The sequence below is a fragment of the Podarcis melisellensis genome (genome assembly GCF_964234715.1).
Source record: "Podarcis melisellensis genome assembly, chromosome: 3".
Classification (NCBI taxonomy): Eukaryota; Metazoa; Chordata; class Lepidosauria; order Squamata; family Lacertidae; genus Podarcis; species Podarcis melisellensis.
Window position 1 is genome coordinate 38,205,544 of NC_138530.1, and position 19,697 is coordinate 38,225,240.

General features: G+C 44.9%; 1 protein-coding gene across 1 annotated transcript in view; it reads left to right on the top strand.

Annotated features, from left to right (window-relative positions):
* The first annotated feature begins 5,058 nt into the window (after positions 1-5,058).
* The window catches only part of NFKBIE (NFKB inhibitor epsilon), a 29,588-nt gene continuing 14,949 nt past the window's right edge, over positions 5,059-19,697 (top strand). Inside the window, exon 1 of the mRNA XM_081905673.1 lies at positions 5,059-5,669. Within this exon, the coding sequence (XP_081761799.1) occupies positions 5,272-5,669 (398 nt within the window). The 5' untranslated portion in view covers positions 5,059-5,271. The remainder of the gene's footprint in view (positions 5,670-19,697) is intronic.

A 19,697-nucleotide genomic window follows, 5' to 3' on the forward strand; every position in this document is an offset into this window, starting at 1 on the left:
CACTTGCTTTAATAGATGCATCTCACTCCTTGTCAAGCTATACTTGCCAGCTTTGAGGCCATTTGTTATGCAAACAGAAATGCAAAACCTAATTGGACCCTGAGCTTTGTAGATGGGGCTCTTTGTTGGTAGCAATAATCTTATAATAGCTTATCAGATCCTTGTGTTGCAGATTAAGGGCACACCTACTGTATAGGAATTGCTACCAGTTCCTAAGCAGCGTATACAATCAAATCTCTATACATCATCTCTATACAATCAAAACTATGGGGAAATAACACCATTAGCAGATGCTACTGGTTGAAACTAGCTTTTGAGCCTAGCAGGAAAACAACAGAAGGATAGGTGGTTGTGGTGGTAACAAAGAATTACCCACAAACATAAACACCAACATCAGAGGGACTGCTGCTTTCCAGATGTGCCTCTCCCCACCCTGCTACATCACCACAGCTATGAACACAAGAGCCTAGAATGAATAATGCAATCACCCATCTAGTTCAGCTAAGTTTAGGCTCTGTATCTTAGAGTCCTCACTGTCACCCTGAAGATCTGATGTGAGAGCAAGGGACCTTGGCTGTTGTTGGGTAGCTACTTTCACACTGGAACGTCTGCCTGCTCAGAGAAGTGTGGCGAGCATCATGAAATCAAATTCGATGCCTGGTCTAATCCTTCCTTGGGAGAGATTTCCAAAGCTGAGGTGCCACAACCAAAAAAGGCCCTATATCAGTCCACCACTTGCTTCACCTCTGACAGCAATTGGGATCTGGAAAAGGATCCTTTGTGATTCTTAAATTTATAGGGCAAGCTCATATGGGAGTGGGAATTCTTTAAGGGACCTGGGTCCCAGCTTGTTAACACTTCCTCTATGGATCTTAAATGAGTGATCAACAAACATACTAGCTAGGCCAGCTAGAATATAATGTTCATGAATCCCCATCACTGAGCTGCAAAGCATATTAAATCAATATTCGGTGTTCTCAAAAGGCAGATCTGGCCTATGGGATCTACCCAACCACATGGCCTCTTTCCACCCCCCTATGGGACCAGTGCAGTAAATGTGGTTAGCAGAAAATAAACATGTTGGAGAAAAAACACCAATGCTGAAAGGCCTCTAAATGGCATTAGTGCCAGAAACAGCTGGTTACCTGGGTAACCCAGCACAGCGCATCACTTATTCATGGAGCCATGGTGCGATTTGGCCTAGCCAAGTCCTTTACCTCCAGGAATAGCTGCCTGCTATATCCATGGCCTCTCATTCCTTTTCATCTGGTTTATTCTTTCAAGAAACAGATGTCTCTACCTTTCTTTACTAAAGCAGCCTCTGCATTCCAAAGCTCGGTACCCCTGCTTCCCTTATATTTCTTGACCCTTTAAGAAGACCTAAATATTAAGAACTTCCCATGGGTTTTAGAGAAGAACCAACCATATGAGATATCTGGGCTTGGTAGGTAAAGAGGGGAGAGAGCTACTAAATATAAGCTCATCCATGGGTAGACATGGGACATGCCCACTTCTTCATTACAGTGGCTGGTTCTTCCATGGGATTTTTGCTTTGTGGGACATTTTGCTGATAAGAGCCTGAGCATGTCACACAGGCCATAAGATGCACTCCAGGATCCCTTGCAACAGCAGAGATCCAAGGCCCTTGCTGGCTGGTGCCAAGGAAACAGTGTCCAATGTCAGTATCTCCTGACATCCTTCTGACATCACAGGCAAGGTGTACTTGCAGGCCAGGTAGTACTGCTACAGATGTTGCAAGACTTGTGCACCAGTGTTCTGTGATGTCCAAAGGATGTCTGTGTTTCATATTGTGTGGCATGCAAGCTGAGCACCCCAACACCCCCCATAGCAGAACCGAGGGTTTGGGGACACGACAGTTGGGTGACACATTGTTCTCCCTTCTGTTAGCTATATCATCACACGACAGTGTGGCATGAAGTAGTTCAAAGACACTGGGCGTAAGCGAAAGGTAAAATGCTGGTTCCAGGTTGCTTAAGGCACTTCCTTCCCACTTGAATAACTCACATCAGTTCCCAGAAGGAACAGTAAAAGGGGAAAAACCTAGACGTGGATTAGTGGAACATTAATCTACCTCAGAGAGTTTGTTTCCCCCCCTCTCTCCCAGAAAGATTACTCCCAGTAAGATTAGTACTCTCAGCACACAACAGGTGCAGCTAAACAGAAGCTGATACCCTGGCAGTATAAGGTTGGTGGTATTTTGTGGTTTATATTATTTGCATTCCATCCATACAGAACTAATGCGAACCTCCATCAGCACAAGGATTTTTCCTTGCACAATGGAATGTTACTCCTCTCTGTTCCCTCCCTGAAGCCCCCCTAAATTTGTTCTAGGGTTCCCCCAACCCTTTAGAGCAGATTTGAGCATGGCACAGAGTGTGCATGGAAGGAGGAGAGTGGGGAGATGAAGTCCTGTTGCACAAGTAGAAGTCATTCTCCTTGCACAAAAAATAACGCCCATTATATCTTTCCTTACAATGGTATATGATGAGCACATTTGGTGATTTGGTCATACTGCCCTGCATTGCAATATCTTAACAGCTGTGTTGTTTGAAACATTCATAATAAGCGTTCACTATGGTACTAATACCGTGTGTTTTCTAGTTACTGCCAAACAAGCAGCCGCTTACACAGACCAAGCAGTTTTCGACACGTGTAGATATGGGTGAATTTGTCTCTTGCTCTAGGATGAGGCGCCATCTGCTGGTCCACAGCAGTCTTCTCTAGTCTAAACCTCATTGCAACATTTTCATTCTTAAAAATAGAAAGGGAAAAGTGTGGTAGGCAGGCCCTGATTATTTGCATTTTTGCAGATCAGGAAGGGGAACTGAGTTTGCTAGGCCAGCTCTGTCCTTCAGGATCCTCACAGAATCATAGAATTGTAGAGTTGGAAGGGATCTCAAGAGTCATTTAGTCCAAACCTCTGCAACGCAAGAATCTGAAACCGGTCAGACTTTTTTTGTGAATGCTTGTCAGTCCACAACATAAAGGAAAATATAATACAACATGGATCATTCTTTCCACAAAAAGTCGAGTCCTTGAGGGTCTTGTCCAAAATGGTAAATAACTTATTTTATAATTTTCTCCTTGGGGTAGGTCTTCAGGAGCTTCCAACTAAATATTAGGAAGAACTCTCTGACGGTAAGAACTGTTCAACAGTGGAAGAGACTACCTCAGAAGATGGTTCATTAGAGGTTTTTGAAGAGGGATTCAGTCTGTCTGGGATTCTTTAGCTGTGATCAGTGGCGTAGCGTGGGGGGTGCAGGGAGGCCGGCCGCACCAGGTGCAACATCTGGGGTTAGGGTTAGGGGGCGCAAATCCACGGGTTAGGGGGCGCAAATTACTTGCCTTGCCCCGGGTGCTGACAACCCACGCTACGCCACTGGCTGTGATTCCTGCATTGCAGGGAGCTGTACTAGATGAACCTTGCATTCTCTTCCAACTCTACAATGGAACTCTTATGATTATTTGCTTTCTCTTCCTAGCAACCTCATTAAGAAAATCCTTCTGCCTTTATGCCAACCTTTAACCGATCGAAACAGTAGCACAAAGGGTGGTATTCAACTAAGTTTTACTCAGAGCCGACCCGTGGAAATTAATGGGACTACCTTAGCCATGTTAATCCATTTCAATGTGTCTATTCTCAGCAAAAGTTACTTGAATAACACTCTCTTCCTCTGATTTCCAAGAACTAGGTTTCAATTCCCGAGAACCTTGCCGGCACTTTTGGTTTCTATTCTTGGCCACCCTCATTACCTGTCTGTCAAAAAAGCACAGCTGGATATAGCAGCACCCCCAGGCTCCTCACCTAAACACAAAAAGGGAACACAACTCCTTTGTTTATATTATCATTGCATTTACAGGGTTTCCTAATCTTGCAACTTGTACAGAAGCAGCAGCATTTGATCAGAATCAGCAGAGTCCAGCTGAGCTGCCTGCTGGCCCAGGAAGGCTCTCCTTGAGAAAAAGGCAAAGTTGGAGTCTGGAAGTCCGCCTCAATTTGAGACTAGCTGGCTGTGAGTGTGCCTGTGTGCTTCAAAATAAATAGGATTTATTTAGGATTCCAAGAAAGGGGGCAAGCAACCCCCACCCCACCAATGGCTGTCTCACTCCATTGAAGGTAGATAAAGGCAAAGGGTAAAGGGACCCCTGACCATTAGGTCCAGTCATGACCGAATCTGGGGTTGTGGTGCTCATCTCACTTTATTGGCCGAGGGAGCCCGTCGTGGGGATTCGAACCGCCGACCTTCTGATCAGCAAGTCCTAGGCTCTGTGGTTTAGACCACAGCGCCACCCGCATCCCTCCATTGAAGGTGGGAACCCCAATTAATCCTCTCCTTTCTAAGGTGATCAGGTACAAAAGGGGACGGGGCTCCTGCAGCTCTGATAGTTGTGCAGAAAAGGAGATTTTAGCATAGCACGCTGCACCTGCTGTAGCAACGGAAGGCCTAAGCTCAGCCCTAGACTAGAGCATCTCCTTTGCACGCAGAACGTCCTGAGTTCAATCCCCAGCATCACCAAGTAGGGCTGGGGAGCCCCTTGCCTGAGACCTTAGACAGCCGCCGCCAGTCAAATGTAGAAACAATACTCAGCTAGATAGACCGTTGGTCTGACTCAATCCAAGCTACTAAAGGTGCAAGTAGTTAGTCCTCTTTCGCATCTAGATACCCTGACTCTTCCCGCATAATAAGGTCCCCTTCATTTGCATAGCCCCCTCCTTCAAACTGATACAGAAAACCCGGCAACCAGGGGTGGGACCATGTGCGACCCTATCTTGCGCGATCTCTTATTCCTTCCACGTTTCTAGTGTCCGCGTGGGTTCAAAATCCCGAATAGGGGCTTCGGCGTTGCTTTCGTATACGGGCGATGCAAAGTCTACCCAGGGCTCCTTTCACACGTACATGCGCGGACACGTGTGCGTCGCTTGGCTGTGTGCGCGTCGGGGCGTGTGGACGGTGTATTCACGTTCACCGTCTTTGCCGCTAGGCGGCGCCCGTTCCCTCGGAGGCGGGCTTGGCTCCGGCGGAGGTGGGCGGAGTCAGGCTGGTTAAGCGTCGGGGCTGCTGGCCCCGCGGCTCTTTCACGCGCGCCGCATCGCCCTCTCCTGCTCGGCTATGCGCCCTCCGCGCTTCCTCCCGCCGGGGTTTCCTGGGACGCGGCTCTGCTCCAGCCTTTAGGCGCCGCCAGGGCCCCGAGCTCCGCTCTGCCTCGCGCCTCGACGCCCCTCCTGCTGCCTGCGCCGCCGCCGCCACCATGTCGGAAACCCGGAGCTGCTGCGACGGCAAGAAGGACGTGCAGGTGGAAGGCGGCGTCTACCTGGAAGAAGGGCAGTGCGACTCCGGCCTCGGCTCCATCCGCTCCCTGCAGGGCCAGCTGCCCGAAGGCGAGCCCCGGTCGCCGGCAGCCCGAGGGGTCCGCTCGGACAAGGCTGCCGATTTCCCGGACGCGGCCGCAGGCAAGGAGGGCTCGGCGTCGGAGCCGGACGAGCGGCTCGATTCCAGCTACGGCTCTTCCTCGCTGGTCGAGTCTTTGGCGGGGCTTGGAGAGACCCCTCGGCACCCTGGCGAAGAGGAAGAGGAGGAAGAGGCCGAAAGGGTCCGGCAGCAGCTGCTGCTGGAGACGTTCGCTTTCGTCTCGGAGGACGGAGACACGTGAGTGGCCCCAGCTCGTTCTCACGTGCTTGTTTCAGTCCGTGGGAGGCAGGAGACTTGAAAGTCGGCGCGCGGGTGGGGCAGGTTGGGCGAGTGGGGGCGTCTGCTGAACATCAAAGGGTGAACGAGCGCGTGCACACGGAGGCAAGACACCTGCGCGCGTGCTTTCTGCACTCTGGGGAATACGGGGAAACTACTAGAGGGAGTCGCCTGTGGGTGGAGGGGTGACGTTACTAGCTCAGTCAACATTTCCAAACTCAAGGAACACCTTATGGGTGCTTCCCGACACAAGGGTGTTGTGGTATCGCCGATCTTCATGCATACAGGTTTGGTTTTGCAGCTTACGTGTAGCATTGCTGCAATCAAAATAATGTACCGTATTTCTCTCCTCACCCTCCTCACCTGCCAATACATTGTGTTTCTGGACAAAATCGTGGTGTAAACGTCCAGTTTACAGTATTCGGCCTCTGTCTAGACGCAGCCTAAAAAGTGCCATCTGAAATAAAAGCAGCCCATTGTTTATATGGGACCTTCTTGTCTGCAGATATGGGGTAGCCCTTCAGGTCCAGCTGTATTGCTTCAAAAAGCGTGTTTTGTCAATAAGTATATGATGCAGGCAGTTGGCAAAGGTTTCTCTGAAATTCCTTAACTGTAATGTGGGAGTAGTTGGGGTTGAATGGATGATGGGAGGAGGGGGGGTTATTTTGGCACCTCTCTGTTCCTTCCCCCACAACCTTCTGCAAACCTGTTTGGTAGCAGTTTTAGTATCAGTTTTATTTTTTCATGGGAGTTACTCAGTTCCTTATTTGTTCATTGGAAAATAGATTGAACATACAAACTCTGCTGTGATCATTGGTGCAATGATCCCTGATCTTTTATGGCTTCATCTGCACACAAAACCTGTGGAGTAGGCATGTGGAAACAGCAAGAGGCTCAGAATGAATTGCCAAGGCACTCTAAAAGGTGTTGACTCCAAATCCAGCCCCCTCATATCACCTTGGCCCTTGGCTGAAAGATCCATGGAGTTTTGGGAAGTAATAGTTCACATTTCCAGCTGCACAACCAACCTAGCATGGGGTTACTTGCTGGGAGTCTGCTTCTAAGCAAGATGTTTTTGCCTTTTAAAAAAAGAAGAAGTGGTGAAATTGGGGCATCCATTAAGTTTTCCATGACCTCTAAGCCATTTATGCTTTTTATAGCCGCCTTTGTAGAGTAGAGGCAAGTTTGATGACTTAGTAGTGTGAAAGGCAAACCTCTCAAGCCCACATGACTTCTGTGATGTAGTAGTGCTAGTTTCTCTTGGGGCTCTGATCTGAGGCATGCTTTTCCGGAGCTTTTAGGTTCGCTCTTGGGGGCTTTGTGCGGGTAAAATGTAATCCTGTACATTTGGAGAGTGGGGTTTTCATATCAAGCAGGAAGTAATAAGCTTGGCTCTCTGCTGTTGGTTTACCATAACTAATACACCGTCTGTGGCCTCCCAACTTCCTCCTGATCCTGCATCTCTGATGAGACGAGCCGTTTCTGCTTTTTCCAGCTGGATGTTTCCAGTTTCCACTCCCACATGGCTGGGCTAACTATAGACACTATGGCAGTGTGACCTGTGCGCTGAACACATTAAAATGGCAGCATGGGGGACAGCTTGGTGTAGAATGAGTGGCTGTGGTGGTGCAGTAGCTGCTGAACCTACATCCATGCATCCTTTTCCTCTCAAGTCACCTTTCTGCCCCCCCTGTGTTGCTTTTGCCTTTGGACGCAACATGAAAAGTATGCCCTACCAGGGAGAAAGTCTGGGCATGGGGGAAGAGTTCAACACTTCCTTTCCGCTCTCTCCTCCACACCATTAAATCACTTCCGCCTCCAGCTCTGCGTTTGTCAGAAACCTGCAGTTTTCAAACATAGGCTGGTTATTGTTGATTGGTTCTCCTACCTCCTAGATAAGTCTATAGCTATGGAGGGGGGAAGTGCTAAGTTTGAAATTAGATAGTGGGGAAAGTCTCTAACCTAAACAGTTGTTTGTAGTGGGGATGGGGAAACAAGAAGATGCATCTTATTTTGCAAGTGCTTCCATGCCTCTCCTAGTTTGGAAGCTTGGGTAGAAGCAGTGAGAGGTGTCCCCTCCAGGAGTCAAGGCGGTGACAACACCTGATTCCATATAGAATGATCTATTTGAACTTGTTGCCTTGTTTTACTCAAAAGAACAACAGTAATAATTTCGTTATTTATTCCCCTCCCATCTGACTGGGTTGCCCAGCCACTCTGGGCAATAGCTGGCCAACAATGTTCCCTTTGGCTGAGAGCATCCTAAGTGGCAGAGTGGGAATTACTTTATTCACAGTTTCTCAGCAATCCCCACTGAACAATATCACTTCCTTGTAACAGTTCTAGTGATGAAAGAACAGAAGTTTGTGGCTTCAGATTTCTGCTTCCTGTTGTTTTTTTAACAGCTGCCATAGTGAGAATGGAGATGGTTCTGAATTGGATTGGTGTTTTTTAATCATTCCAAATTGCATGTGTGTTTGTTGGAGCTATGTTGGTCTGTTGTACCAAAAACAACATGCTCAGTGTTGGTTTACACATGGACATCAAGTGATGTCTTCCACGTGTGAATTGTCCATCATGAATAGAATTTTCCTATTCCTCCTGTACAGCACTTTTCAGTGGAGTATGTGCATTTGTTCAGCTTCAAATTCAACATGTAGCTACTCTCTTGCATTTTTTGTTCGTTAATTTATGTGTGTTAAGTCCTCCCCCCTTCCCTCCTATGCTACTTTATTTTACCCAGGTCTTCATGCTGTTCTCCAAGTTTTTCTACACGTTTGCTCTCCAGTCACACACCCATTCTTTCTTCTTCTCTCCTTGATCCCTCTTTGTCCAGGTGTTCTGAATTCTGCAATTGTAGTATATTCCACAGTAGACCCGCGAAGGGACTTAAATGGATCTTTGTATAGGGTTGCCATATTTCAACAAGTGAAAATCCGGACACAAAAGTTGTTGACAGTGCTGATATGGGTTGCCATATGTCTGGATTTTCCAAGGCATTTTGACGACTTCCACCCAAACACTGCTTCTAACTGTAGTATTCCAGGTATGTCTGGGAAATTCTGGACGTATGGCGACCCTATTCTTTTTTCTGAATCCAGAATTCTTGGAGGGTTTTCTGGGCCCACTTCACCCACATTTCCTAGAAATGAAACTATTGAATCAGTCTTGAAGTGGTTTACTGCTGTACTCTAGGCCACCCCAGTGGATGTTGGTGATTTACTAAAGCTAGTTAAAACTCCTTTTAAGTAGCTAAAACTTGAGACCTTCAAAATCTGACTCCAGGCATTCTTCAAGCAGGATAATGGTTCCGTTCTTTTCTTGTTCAGCACAGAACCCTCTTTGTGTTGGGTAGGACTCTTAATACATGGAGAGTTCTGTTTGCAATTGCAAGGTAGTGAAGATTCTCATGACTCAAGGTGAGATGTCCACAAGACCGGGATGGGAAACCTGCGGCCCTCCCACAAGTTGTTGGGTTACAATTCCTGTCAAGCCAGCATGACCCATGGTCAAAGATGATGAGAACTGTATTCTTAACAGAGTCTGGAGTGCCTAAGGTTCCCCACTCCCTACTACTAGAGGATGGTTACACAGTGTGAGGAGAAAGACTGCTGTGAAAAAGATAATAGTGACCTCTAGCCCCCATTGATAGGGAATGAAATTCCACTGTGAGGAAGTCTTCTAATCTGGCAGTGGAATACTGACCAGTTTCAAGTTCCTAAAGTGTAGGCCCCAAATGTCATTTGTGTGTGGCTGCCATTTTGTTTTGCCTTGTAGCTGCTTGGTCTTGTGAGGCACAGGATTCCCCAATTGTTGTTGTTGTTGTTGTTTAGTCGTTTAGTCGTGTCCGACTCTTCGTGACCCCATGGACCAGAGAACGCCAGGCACCTCTGTCCTCCACTGCCTCCCGCAGTTTGGTCAAACTCATGCTGGTAACCTCGAAAACACTATCCAGCCATCTCATCCTCTGTCGCCCCCTTCTCCTTGTGCCCTCCATCTTTCCCAACATCAAGGTCTTCTCCAGGGAGTCTTCTCTTCTCATGAGGTGGCCAAAGTACTGGAGCCTCAGCTTCACAATCTGTCCTTCCAGTGAGCACTCAGGGTTGATTTCCTTCAGAATGGAGAGGTTTGATCTTCTTGCAGTCCATGGGACTCTCAAGAGTCTCCTCCAGCACCATAATTCAAAAGCATCAATTCTTTGGCGATCAGCCTTCTTTATGGTCCAGCTCTCACTTCCATACATCACTACTGGGAAAACCATAGCTTTAACTATACGAACCTTTGTTGGCAAGGTGATGTCTCTACTTCTCAATATGCTGTCTAGGCCTGTCATTGCCCTTCTCCCAAGAAGCAGGCGTCTTTTAATTTCGTGGCTGCTGTCACCATCTGCAGTGATCATTGAGCCCAAGAAGGTGAAATCTCTCACTACCTCCATTTCTTCCCCTTCTATTTGCCAGGAGGTGATGGGACCAGTGGCCATGATCTTCGTTTTTTTGATGTTGAGCTTCAGACCATATTTTGCACTCTCCTCTTTCACCCTCCTTAAAAGGTTCTTTAATTCCTCCTCACTTTCTGCCATCAAGGTTGTGTCATCTGCATATCTGAGGTTGTTGATATTTCTTCCGGCAATCTTAATTCCGGCTTCAGATTCATTCACCCCAGCCTTTTGCATGATGAATTCTGCATATAAGTTAAATAAGCAGGGAGACAAAATACAGCCTTGTCGTACTCCTTTCCCAATTTTGAACCAATCAGTTGTTCCATATCCAGTTCTAACTGTAGCTTCTTGTCCCACATAGAGATTTCTCAGGAGACAGATGAGGTGATCTGGCACTCCCATTTCTTTAAGAACTTGCCATAGGTTGCCGTGGTCGACACAGTCAAAGGCTTTTGCATAGTCAATGAAGCAGAAGTAGATGTCTTTCTGGAACTCTCTAGCTTTCTCCATAATCCAGCGCATGTTTGCAATTTGGTCTCTGGTTCCTCTGCCTCTTCTAAATCCAGCTTGCACTTCTGGGAGTTCTCGGTCCACATACTGCTTGAGCCTTCCTTGTAGAATTTTAAGCATAACCTTGCTAGCGTGTGAAATGAGTGCAATTGTGCGGTAGTTGGAGCATTCTTTGGCACTGCCCTTCTTTGGGATTGGGATGTAGACTGATCTTCTCCAATCTTCTGGCCACTGCTGAGTTTTCCAAACTTGCTGGCATATTGAGTGTAGCACCTTAACAGCAACATCTTTTAAAATTTTAAATAGTTCAGCTGGGATACCATCACTTCCACTGGCCTTGTTATTTGCAGTGCTTTCTAAGGCCCATTTGACTTCACTTTCCAGGATGTCTGGCTCAAGGTCAGCAACCACACTACCTGGGGTATGCGGGACATCCATTTCTTTCTGGTATAATTCCTCTGTGTATTCTTGCCACCTCTTATTGATGTCTTCTGCTTCTGTTAGGTCCTTTCCACTTTTGTCCTTTATTATGGAAATCTTTGTACGAAATGTTCCTTTCATATCTCCAATTTTCTTGAACAGATCTCTGGTTCTTCCCATTCTATTGCTTTCCCCAAACTGAGTGGCAATGAGACGACAACTACCTTTTTTTTACTGTATGGAAACAGTTGTATCTATTTTGGTAGGACCGAATATGCATGTGGTCTCTAGTGGGAGTAGGCGACGGCAGGGAAGCCTAACTGTGGCATGTGGTTAAGTACCATACTCTCTACTGACTGTTGGGAAATCACGTGTTGGTGACTTCTAGACTGAGGTTTGTAGAGCAGAGGCTTGGAAGGTCATTGAGTATATTTAAAGCTTGTCTTGATAGGGGTTGGGTTGGGGATGTTTGCTCTTCATGTGGTGGTGCCTGTAGGTAAGCGATAGTTTAAAAAACTGCTTAGGCTTTCCTGCCTGGCCTGGAACATGTGGCTCTTGCGGGATTCTCAAATTTAGCCTCGAACAAAGGAGGACAATAGCTTTGCGCAGTAGAGCTGTAGCCTTTTACTGATCTAGATTGGCTTAATCAAAGCTGTTGTGTTAATCAACCAAAGAGGCATCTCAGAATAATTTGTGCAATGCACTTTATTTTTAAAATTACGTTGTTTTTAGTATGAGTACTTAGAAAAAACTTGCAGATAGCGTCCGTGCCCTCCAATTTCACACAGGAGGAAATGCCTCTTCTAAGAGGTGGGGCTCAAACCCACAACCCTGAGATCAAGAGTCTCATGCTGTACCAGCTGAGCTATCCCATATATGTACATCCTCAAAAAGAAGGATCTTACTGTATTTTTCGCTCTGTAAGACGCACCCGACCATAAGACGCACCTAGTTCTAGAGGAGGAGAAAAAGAAGGAAAAAAATCTCTCCCTCTCTGCTCAGCGCCTCTCCAGCAAAGCAGGAGGAGAAACGGAAGGGGCTCCGTTTCTCCTCCCGCTTCGCTGAGGGGACACTTCGCAGCTTTCCCTCTCTGCGCAGCCCCCCTTCAGCGAAGCGGCAGGTGAAACTGAGCCCCTTCCATTTCTCCTCCCACTTTGCTGAAGGGGCACTGCGCAGAGAGGGAAAGCTGCGCAGCGGCTCTCCAGCGAAGCGAAGCCAGGAGAGCAAGAGGGATCAGTGCGCACCAGTCCCTCTTGCTCTCCTGGCTTCAGTGAAAGCTGCACAGCCTGCATTCGCTCCATAAGACGCACACACATTTCCCCTTACTTTTTAGGAGGGGAAAAGTGCATCTTATAGAGCGAAAAATATGGTAATTGGTCTTAGCTGTTTTGGCACCTGCAAAAAAAATAATTCTGGTTTAGACAAGCATGGAAAGGTGTGGTGATTTTAGTTTGTTTTAGTATTTTAACTTTTGTATGTTTTAAAGTATGGTTGGGATTTATTTTACTGTTTTATCTTTTGTAAACTGCTCTGAGGTTTTCCTACACTCAAGTGGCGTATAAACTTTATGAAGTATAAATAAATAAATAAATACCAAGGCAGGCCTAATCAATTGATAACAAGATAGCACTGCTTGAAGCATCAGTTAAAAGACCTGCTCCCTGAAACTCTGGCGAGAAGATATTTGATTTACCGCCTCAGACACAAATAAAATTTTGTTAAGATTTTCCACAGGTGGTATCCAATGCCAGCTAAGTTGGCAAAGATATATAAATTGAAATCCAACCTTTGTTGGAGATGTGGTAAAGAAATAGGAACAACAATACATTTGTGGCAGAGGTGTGAGGAAATTAAGAAATTCTGGGCAGTAATGCATGAAGAATTAAAGAAGATCCTGAAAATATCAATAATTAAAAAACCAGAGATATATCTCCTTGGATTGGTAGGGGAAGAGATACCGGGGGGAGGGGGGAGAGAGAATCTTCTTATATGCAAGCACAGCAGCTAGAGTAGTGATTGCTGCTAAATGGAAATCACAAACTCTACCTTCAAGGGAGGAATGGATTTGTAAATTAAATAAATACTTAGCTTTGGCAAAACTAACAGCTATTATAAAAATTCAACCGAATCAAAAATTAAAAAAGGAGTGGAAATGTTTTGTTTTGTTTTTTATTAAAGATTTTGTTGATTTACAAAAGTATGCAAAGTCTCTCTCTCGTGTTTTTCCCCCCATGTAACATTTTTACAAATCATTTTCATTTGTTGAGACATTAGGAAGAAAAGGGGGAAAGAGGTGGAGGGGGGAGAGATGGGTGAGAGTGGTGCTGGGTGGCGTGGCAATGTTTCTATTTGGTGTCAGCGTTGCTTGTGCAGGTTCTTTGCTGTTCGCTTGTGTTCCTTTGGTAGTGAGAGAGGTTAGGGTTGGCCTAGGCTGTGGTTGTTTGTTTGTGATTGGCTGTGGTGATCTTTGTTTTCATGTGTGAGTGGGGTGGGTGGGTGTTTTGGATCAGGTTAGCCATATTGATTTGTATGCCGTTGGTGGATTTTTGTCATCGTCTTGTTGGACTGTGTATGTGATAAAGGGGAGCCATACCGGGGTGAAGGTGTCTTTTTCTATTTGTCCCCGTGTCACTTTCAGTTTATTGGTAATTTTTCTAGTAGGGCTGTTTCCCATACTATTTGGTACCATTGGTCCATGCTTACTCCTGACAGGTCTCTCCAGTGTCTGGCAATGATGCTTCTGGCTGCTGAAAGTAGGTGGGTTATGAGTTCTTTGTGGTGTAAATGGGCATTATTGTCTTGGAAGATGTTTAGTAAAGCCAATTCTGGGGTGATTTCTAATACTTGCTTGGTTATTTTACTTATTTCTCACATAGTTGTTGTCCAGAATGATTGGATTTTGGGGCACTCCCACCACACTGTGGAGGTGCACCCTCTCCAGCATTTTGGTGAGGTTCCTGGGCGTATTAGTGCTAGTTTTTTTGGTGTTAGGTACCACCTGTAGGCGAGTTTCAGAGTGAGTTCTTTTCTTTCGTTGATATGGATTTAAAGGGGGGTTTAGACCACATTTTGGTCTATTGAGTTGGGTTAATCTCATAGCCTATGTCATCCTCCCATTGTTTGAGTGGAAATGTTTTGAGGAATATATGGGAAAAATATTGCTCAAAAAAAGATATGCTAATATGCCTAGATTAAAAATGTAAAGTATTTGAGTGAATGTAAGCTAGTAAGGAAGGACAATAAGAATACATAGATGAATTGAGAAGTCTGTAGAATGCAAAGATAAATGTAATCTCAGAATGTAGAGGAAATCGAGTGGAGGCTGAGGGAAGTGGGGGGAGGGACAAAAGAATATTATGTTTGAGGATTTAAATATATGTGGGGATGATGTGGTGAAGGCTTTGGTATATTTGCATTGTGATGTAATATGGAATAAAATTAATAGAATTTTACTTTAAAAAATAAAACAAAGAGACTTGCTCCCCTGTGACGTGTTTAGATTTGAGAGAATTGCTATTATCTTCGGAGAATTCACAGTGCTTCTCCATATTAATCCTAAATTAGTCTTACGTGGTACAAGTGGAAATGATTACCATGCAGATGTTGGGTTGTTTTAGAATTTGTAATCTTTCAGTGGAAAAAAAAGATGCTGAGTTTTGTAATAGGTGCAGTTAGAAGGCACTTGGCATAGACCAGGTGACATTTGGAGGCTTAGCGTATATGAGAGACATAAAGGAAGTTTGCATTATCCCTCTTCCAAATGGAAAGCATGCATGAAGGAGTTGTGCTGGCTAGCCCAGCTCTTCTGCCACCTGCCATGCCCCCTGGGCTGCCTTTGTGTGATGAGACTCCTGGGCCAATCTGGATATGCTCTCATGCGGAGGAGCCTTATGCAAATCTTGGAAGAGACCATGTGCAAGTACAAGCGAAACTGCGTGTGTATTGATTAGGGTGGGCAGCACAACCCCCTTGCACATGCTTTTAATGCATGAAGGGATGGAGAGATCATAAAAATTCCCCCACCCCCAGAAGTTCTTGCACAGTTGAATTAGCTCATTGCCTATGCAGGAGGCTGCGCAAGTATTCTTAATGCAAGTGTGTAGCTCTTCTGTGATTGGAGGAGGGAGTGGAATGGGGAAATGTCTAATTTATGCAAGGAGATGTTAAAGCAGAGGGACGCTCTTAAGATGAAAACTTCCAGAAATCTTCTTGGATGCCTTAGAAGAAGAGGACCCAAACTCCCATTGTGTAAGAAATCGCTGTAATACAGACTGAATAGTCTGATCAGATTTTGCAAGGGCTCATGTTTCATTCCAGTATCTTGAGTCTCATCTTCTAGTCCACAGTGAGTGTGCATGTCCTGTGAATGGGAGATTCTGAATCTCTGCTTTCATTCCAAAGATGCTTCTAGCACCATGGCTGATATCACTTACACAAATGGCTCAAAAGCCACAAGGTGAAGAATTTCATGATGACTGTTCTTTTTTAGATTTTTAAATGTGTTGACTCAATTTTTGGCTTCAGGATGTGTACACATTGGAACTGACTGTACTAAATTAAATGGAAATTAGATTGGGCATTCATGCTTCATTAGATTGGGCATTCATGGATTTTACAAGTTGAGCTGGAAGGAGCATGCACTAAGTTCTCAATGCACTAAGTTCTCAATGCACTAAGTTCTCAATACACAGAAGCTGACATCTGTGGATATCAGATGTTACTGCCCATCCAAGTCTTATTTTTTTAGCACCATTAGCAACTCATACTCGGTTTGCTTTACAAAACATAACTTATTACAGTGGTACCTCGGGTTAAGAACTTAATTCGTTCTGGAGGTCCGTTCTTAACCTGAAACTGTTCTTAACCTGAAGCACTACTTTAGCTAGTGGGGCCTCCCGCTGCTGCCGCTCCACCGCCGCACAATTTCTGTTCTCGTCCTGAAGCAAAGTTCTTAACCCGAGGTACTATTTCTGGGTTAGTGGAGTCCGTAACCTTGAAGCGTCTGTAACCTGAAGCTTCTGTAACCCAAGGTACCACTGTAATTCCAACAGTGCCATAAAATATTAAAGCACACATTTTAGAAGGGAAGAGAAGATACTGACTGGAAACTAATCATGACATCTCTAAAATGCACTTAAATGAAGCCTGATCTATACAGGCAGTAGAAAACTGTAATGATACAGTCAATACAGGTGCGGGACACTTTGCAATTTAACCGTCTTGCACAGGGAGGAAGGTACTTTCCCTGATTTGTTAATTTTCTATTTTGCATGGGATTTTCCCATACAAGGGTTCAAATTTATGGTTCCCATTTGCAGCCAGAAGTGAAACATTCCATTCTACCACCTTACTTCCACCTTATTCTGTTAATGTGTAGACCAGGCCTGGGAAATATTTTCTAGCAGTTTGTAATGGTGAGAAGGGAGGAATGGAGAGTAATGGAGGGTTGGGAAGAGCAAGCTTCCATGGTAGAATCTGCTACAGCAAATGAATGATCACTCGCTTAACTCCAGGTAGATGGGAATTCCAGATTACATGAGGTATTTTGAGTGCTGGCATCTCATAGTTGGAGTTCTAGGTGTGGGTCTCAAATATATCCAGGGCTTAAACTGTTCGGGATTTTAAAAATAAGCCGAGACCAAGGGCAATCGGTTCTGTTATCTAGAAATGTTTTTATTACGAAGACAGCACTTGCTAGAACATGCGATCTCCCCCTTCCCCCAGTCACTTCTATGACAAAGTTTTATTAGTGCCCCCTGCCCTCCTGCCAGTGGAATAAACTATCATGACTTTTCATTATTTCCACTAGACCAGCAGGTTGTGGTGGAGCCATTTTGCATTCTTCTGTTGCAAGTACCTCCTTGGCTTGCTCTAGAAGAAAGCAAACATTAACAACTGTTACCATTCAGCAACTTGGCATTCCCAGGCATCTGGGAAATGAATTGATGCCAGTGAGGCACTAGTTCATGGGAACATTGCCCAGCCAAAATGTGCCAGTCTAATTGGCATGTATGCAAGGTAAGATGCTGGGGCAAGTAATAACGTGTAGAGATGCATAATGTTAAGGATTCTGTGAATTCTCCAGCTATCTAGCTACACAGAGTCACTGTGCTACAGTCTTGAGTTACCTGGATAGACCTTGGGAGGCCTAGATTTATGTACTACCTCTGGCACTGATCCAGTTTGTCAGTCTTGGGGAAAGTCGCCATCTTTCACTCTTGTTTCCTGTGTAGAAAAAGGTACCTGAGTGAATGAGGAATCTTGGCAGGACTTGTATCCAAATACTTTAGCTCTTCCTCATATGCAGATGTGCACATACGTCATTCCCTTTCCAGTGATTGGACTTGCCATTTATTGGAAGAAACCCAATTGGCCATAGTCATCTGCAAAGGAAAGATGATTAAATCATGATGATTATTTTAAAAACCAGTTGCATTTTTATCCTGACATTTTAAACATAAAAGCTTCTTATATCGTGCACTTTGTTCAGGAACTTAAAGCTTTCTTTATTTCCTAAAGAGAAAGCAGGAACTCATTTGCAAAGGAAAGGTTGGGAGTGCACTGTTAGGCTCTGTTGTGCAGGGCAACAGATAAAGGCGCCAAATTTGACAAGCACTGAGCTCTACCTGAGGGTGGAAAAGAAGAATGATTTCTGTTCAGTTTCACCCTTCAGGTTTACCTGTCACATGCATCATAAGACCACAGGTGATAGACAAATGAGTATGGCTTAGGAAAAACTACAGCTTCTGCCTGTGTGCTGAAGACTCCCTATTGCTTATATGGTGCCAATCCCATTTTTCCTTAAATGAGGAAAATTGTACTGTCCAATACTTTGTTTACCTTGGATTAGTAGCTAGTGCACCTGGAAGCTTTTAGGATCTATTCCACTGAGTGAGACCCAACACTATCACAAAATTCCTCAATTTTGAATTTGCTGCCTTTGTAGATTTGGTGTGTGCACTTTTAGTTCAGTTAACCTCTGCGCATCTTAAATTACACAGCAATGTGAGCTTATTACACAAGAAGGCTTTCACAGATGATCCCAGATGGGTCTTTCTTTTAAAAAAGAGCAGCAAACCAGATGTGGCTTCCGTCTTAATACTGAAAAGCCTCTGAAGTCTGTGACATTATATTTTCACTGGTGTTGCCTTTGGCTTCCTCTTTGAAAGGAAGGGCTTCTGTTCCTTTCTTCACAAATGTCCCTTTATGTATTTATCCTTTATAGTTCTTCCTGCAGGAGTCTCTCATGTGATCTTTGTTTCCTGAAACTGATGGGAAAATTCCACAATATGAAAAGGGTTGGTGGAAGCAGAGGTTTGAAATAGAGAGGGTTGAAATAGCTCAGATTGGTATTTGTTGATTTTTAGGAAAGGTGGTTTCCAAAACAGATCTTTGTCCCTGTGGGCAAGAGCAACTCCCGTTCCTCACCTTTAGGATACGCATGCTCTAAAATCTACAGCTGCCACCTTGGTAGCATCAGGCCACCAGGCACAGTTAATTAGTCAGGTATATAATACTGCAAGGAGGCTGAGAAACTGGAATAGCAGGGAGGAAAGTGTTGATTAGGGGAGAGAGAGAGAGAGGTGTGTGTGTATTGATACCACAGTATTGTAAAAAGGTTACTGTTGGACAGTTTTTCTTGGTAAAAGAGGTCAGTTAAGACAGTTAAAAAAATATGCACTGGACAAGTGTGGAATTCCCCTCTTTTATTTTTCTGGAGAGTCTATTGGCTTCTTGGTATCAACAGCGTTTATATTTGTTTTGGTTTCTTAGCCCCCCCCTTTCCCCTTGCCTTTCATAGCTATTATTGGATAAATGGTTCAGTTGCATGCATTTCCCATCTTACTTCCTAAGGGGGGGGAGCACCAGAGCGAAGTGGTAATGGATGAATAGTGTCATACCTTGTATTCAGTTTCTGTTGCTTATTATAAAAGTTTGTAACGTATGCTCTTAAGTCAACAAAGCAGAACTTATTTGAGGAGGGACTGTTGCTTAGCAGTGGAGCATATGGGTTGGATGCAGAAGTTCCTTGGCATTTCCACATAGAAAGTTCAGAAGATGAGAAAAGGCTACTCCTCTGCCCGAGAACCTGGGGGGTGTTTTGGGGTAAGTAGAAGGCAAATCTCTGGGTGATTTGCAGTAGATCAGCGAGGATTTCTGATTCTCAACTGCAGCAACAAAATGACTCTGCACCCTAAAATTATAGTGCTGGAATAAAAAAAACTTGGGGTAAGCAGGAATGGTTTTTCGTGTGAGCAGACTGTGTTCTGTTCACTTCTGCTCCCCAAAGCAAATTCCTGGGCTCAGAATTCCCTAGGTGCATGCCTTTTGTACAAAGCTGGTGGCTCTTGGAGGTTTTTATTTTAATACTAAAGCGAACAAAAGAAGTAGATCCCACAAACCTGAAGCTTACTCCAGGGGAAGACATGCAATATTGTGCTAATCTGATTTAGTAAGTGGTAGCTTCTTGGGTTATAAACAGAGTGAGGACATAGGTCCTGAATCAGTTCTTTTAATTCCCAGACCTTCTATTGATCTCCCATCAGCTCCTGACTGGCTTGGAGAATGAATGACCAGTTTTGCCCCCAGAGTCCTCTGCTGTACCATACACGGCTCAATGT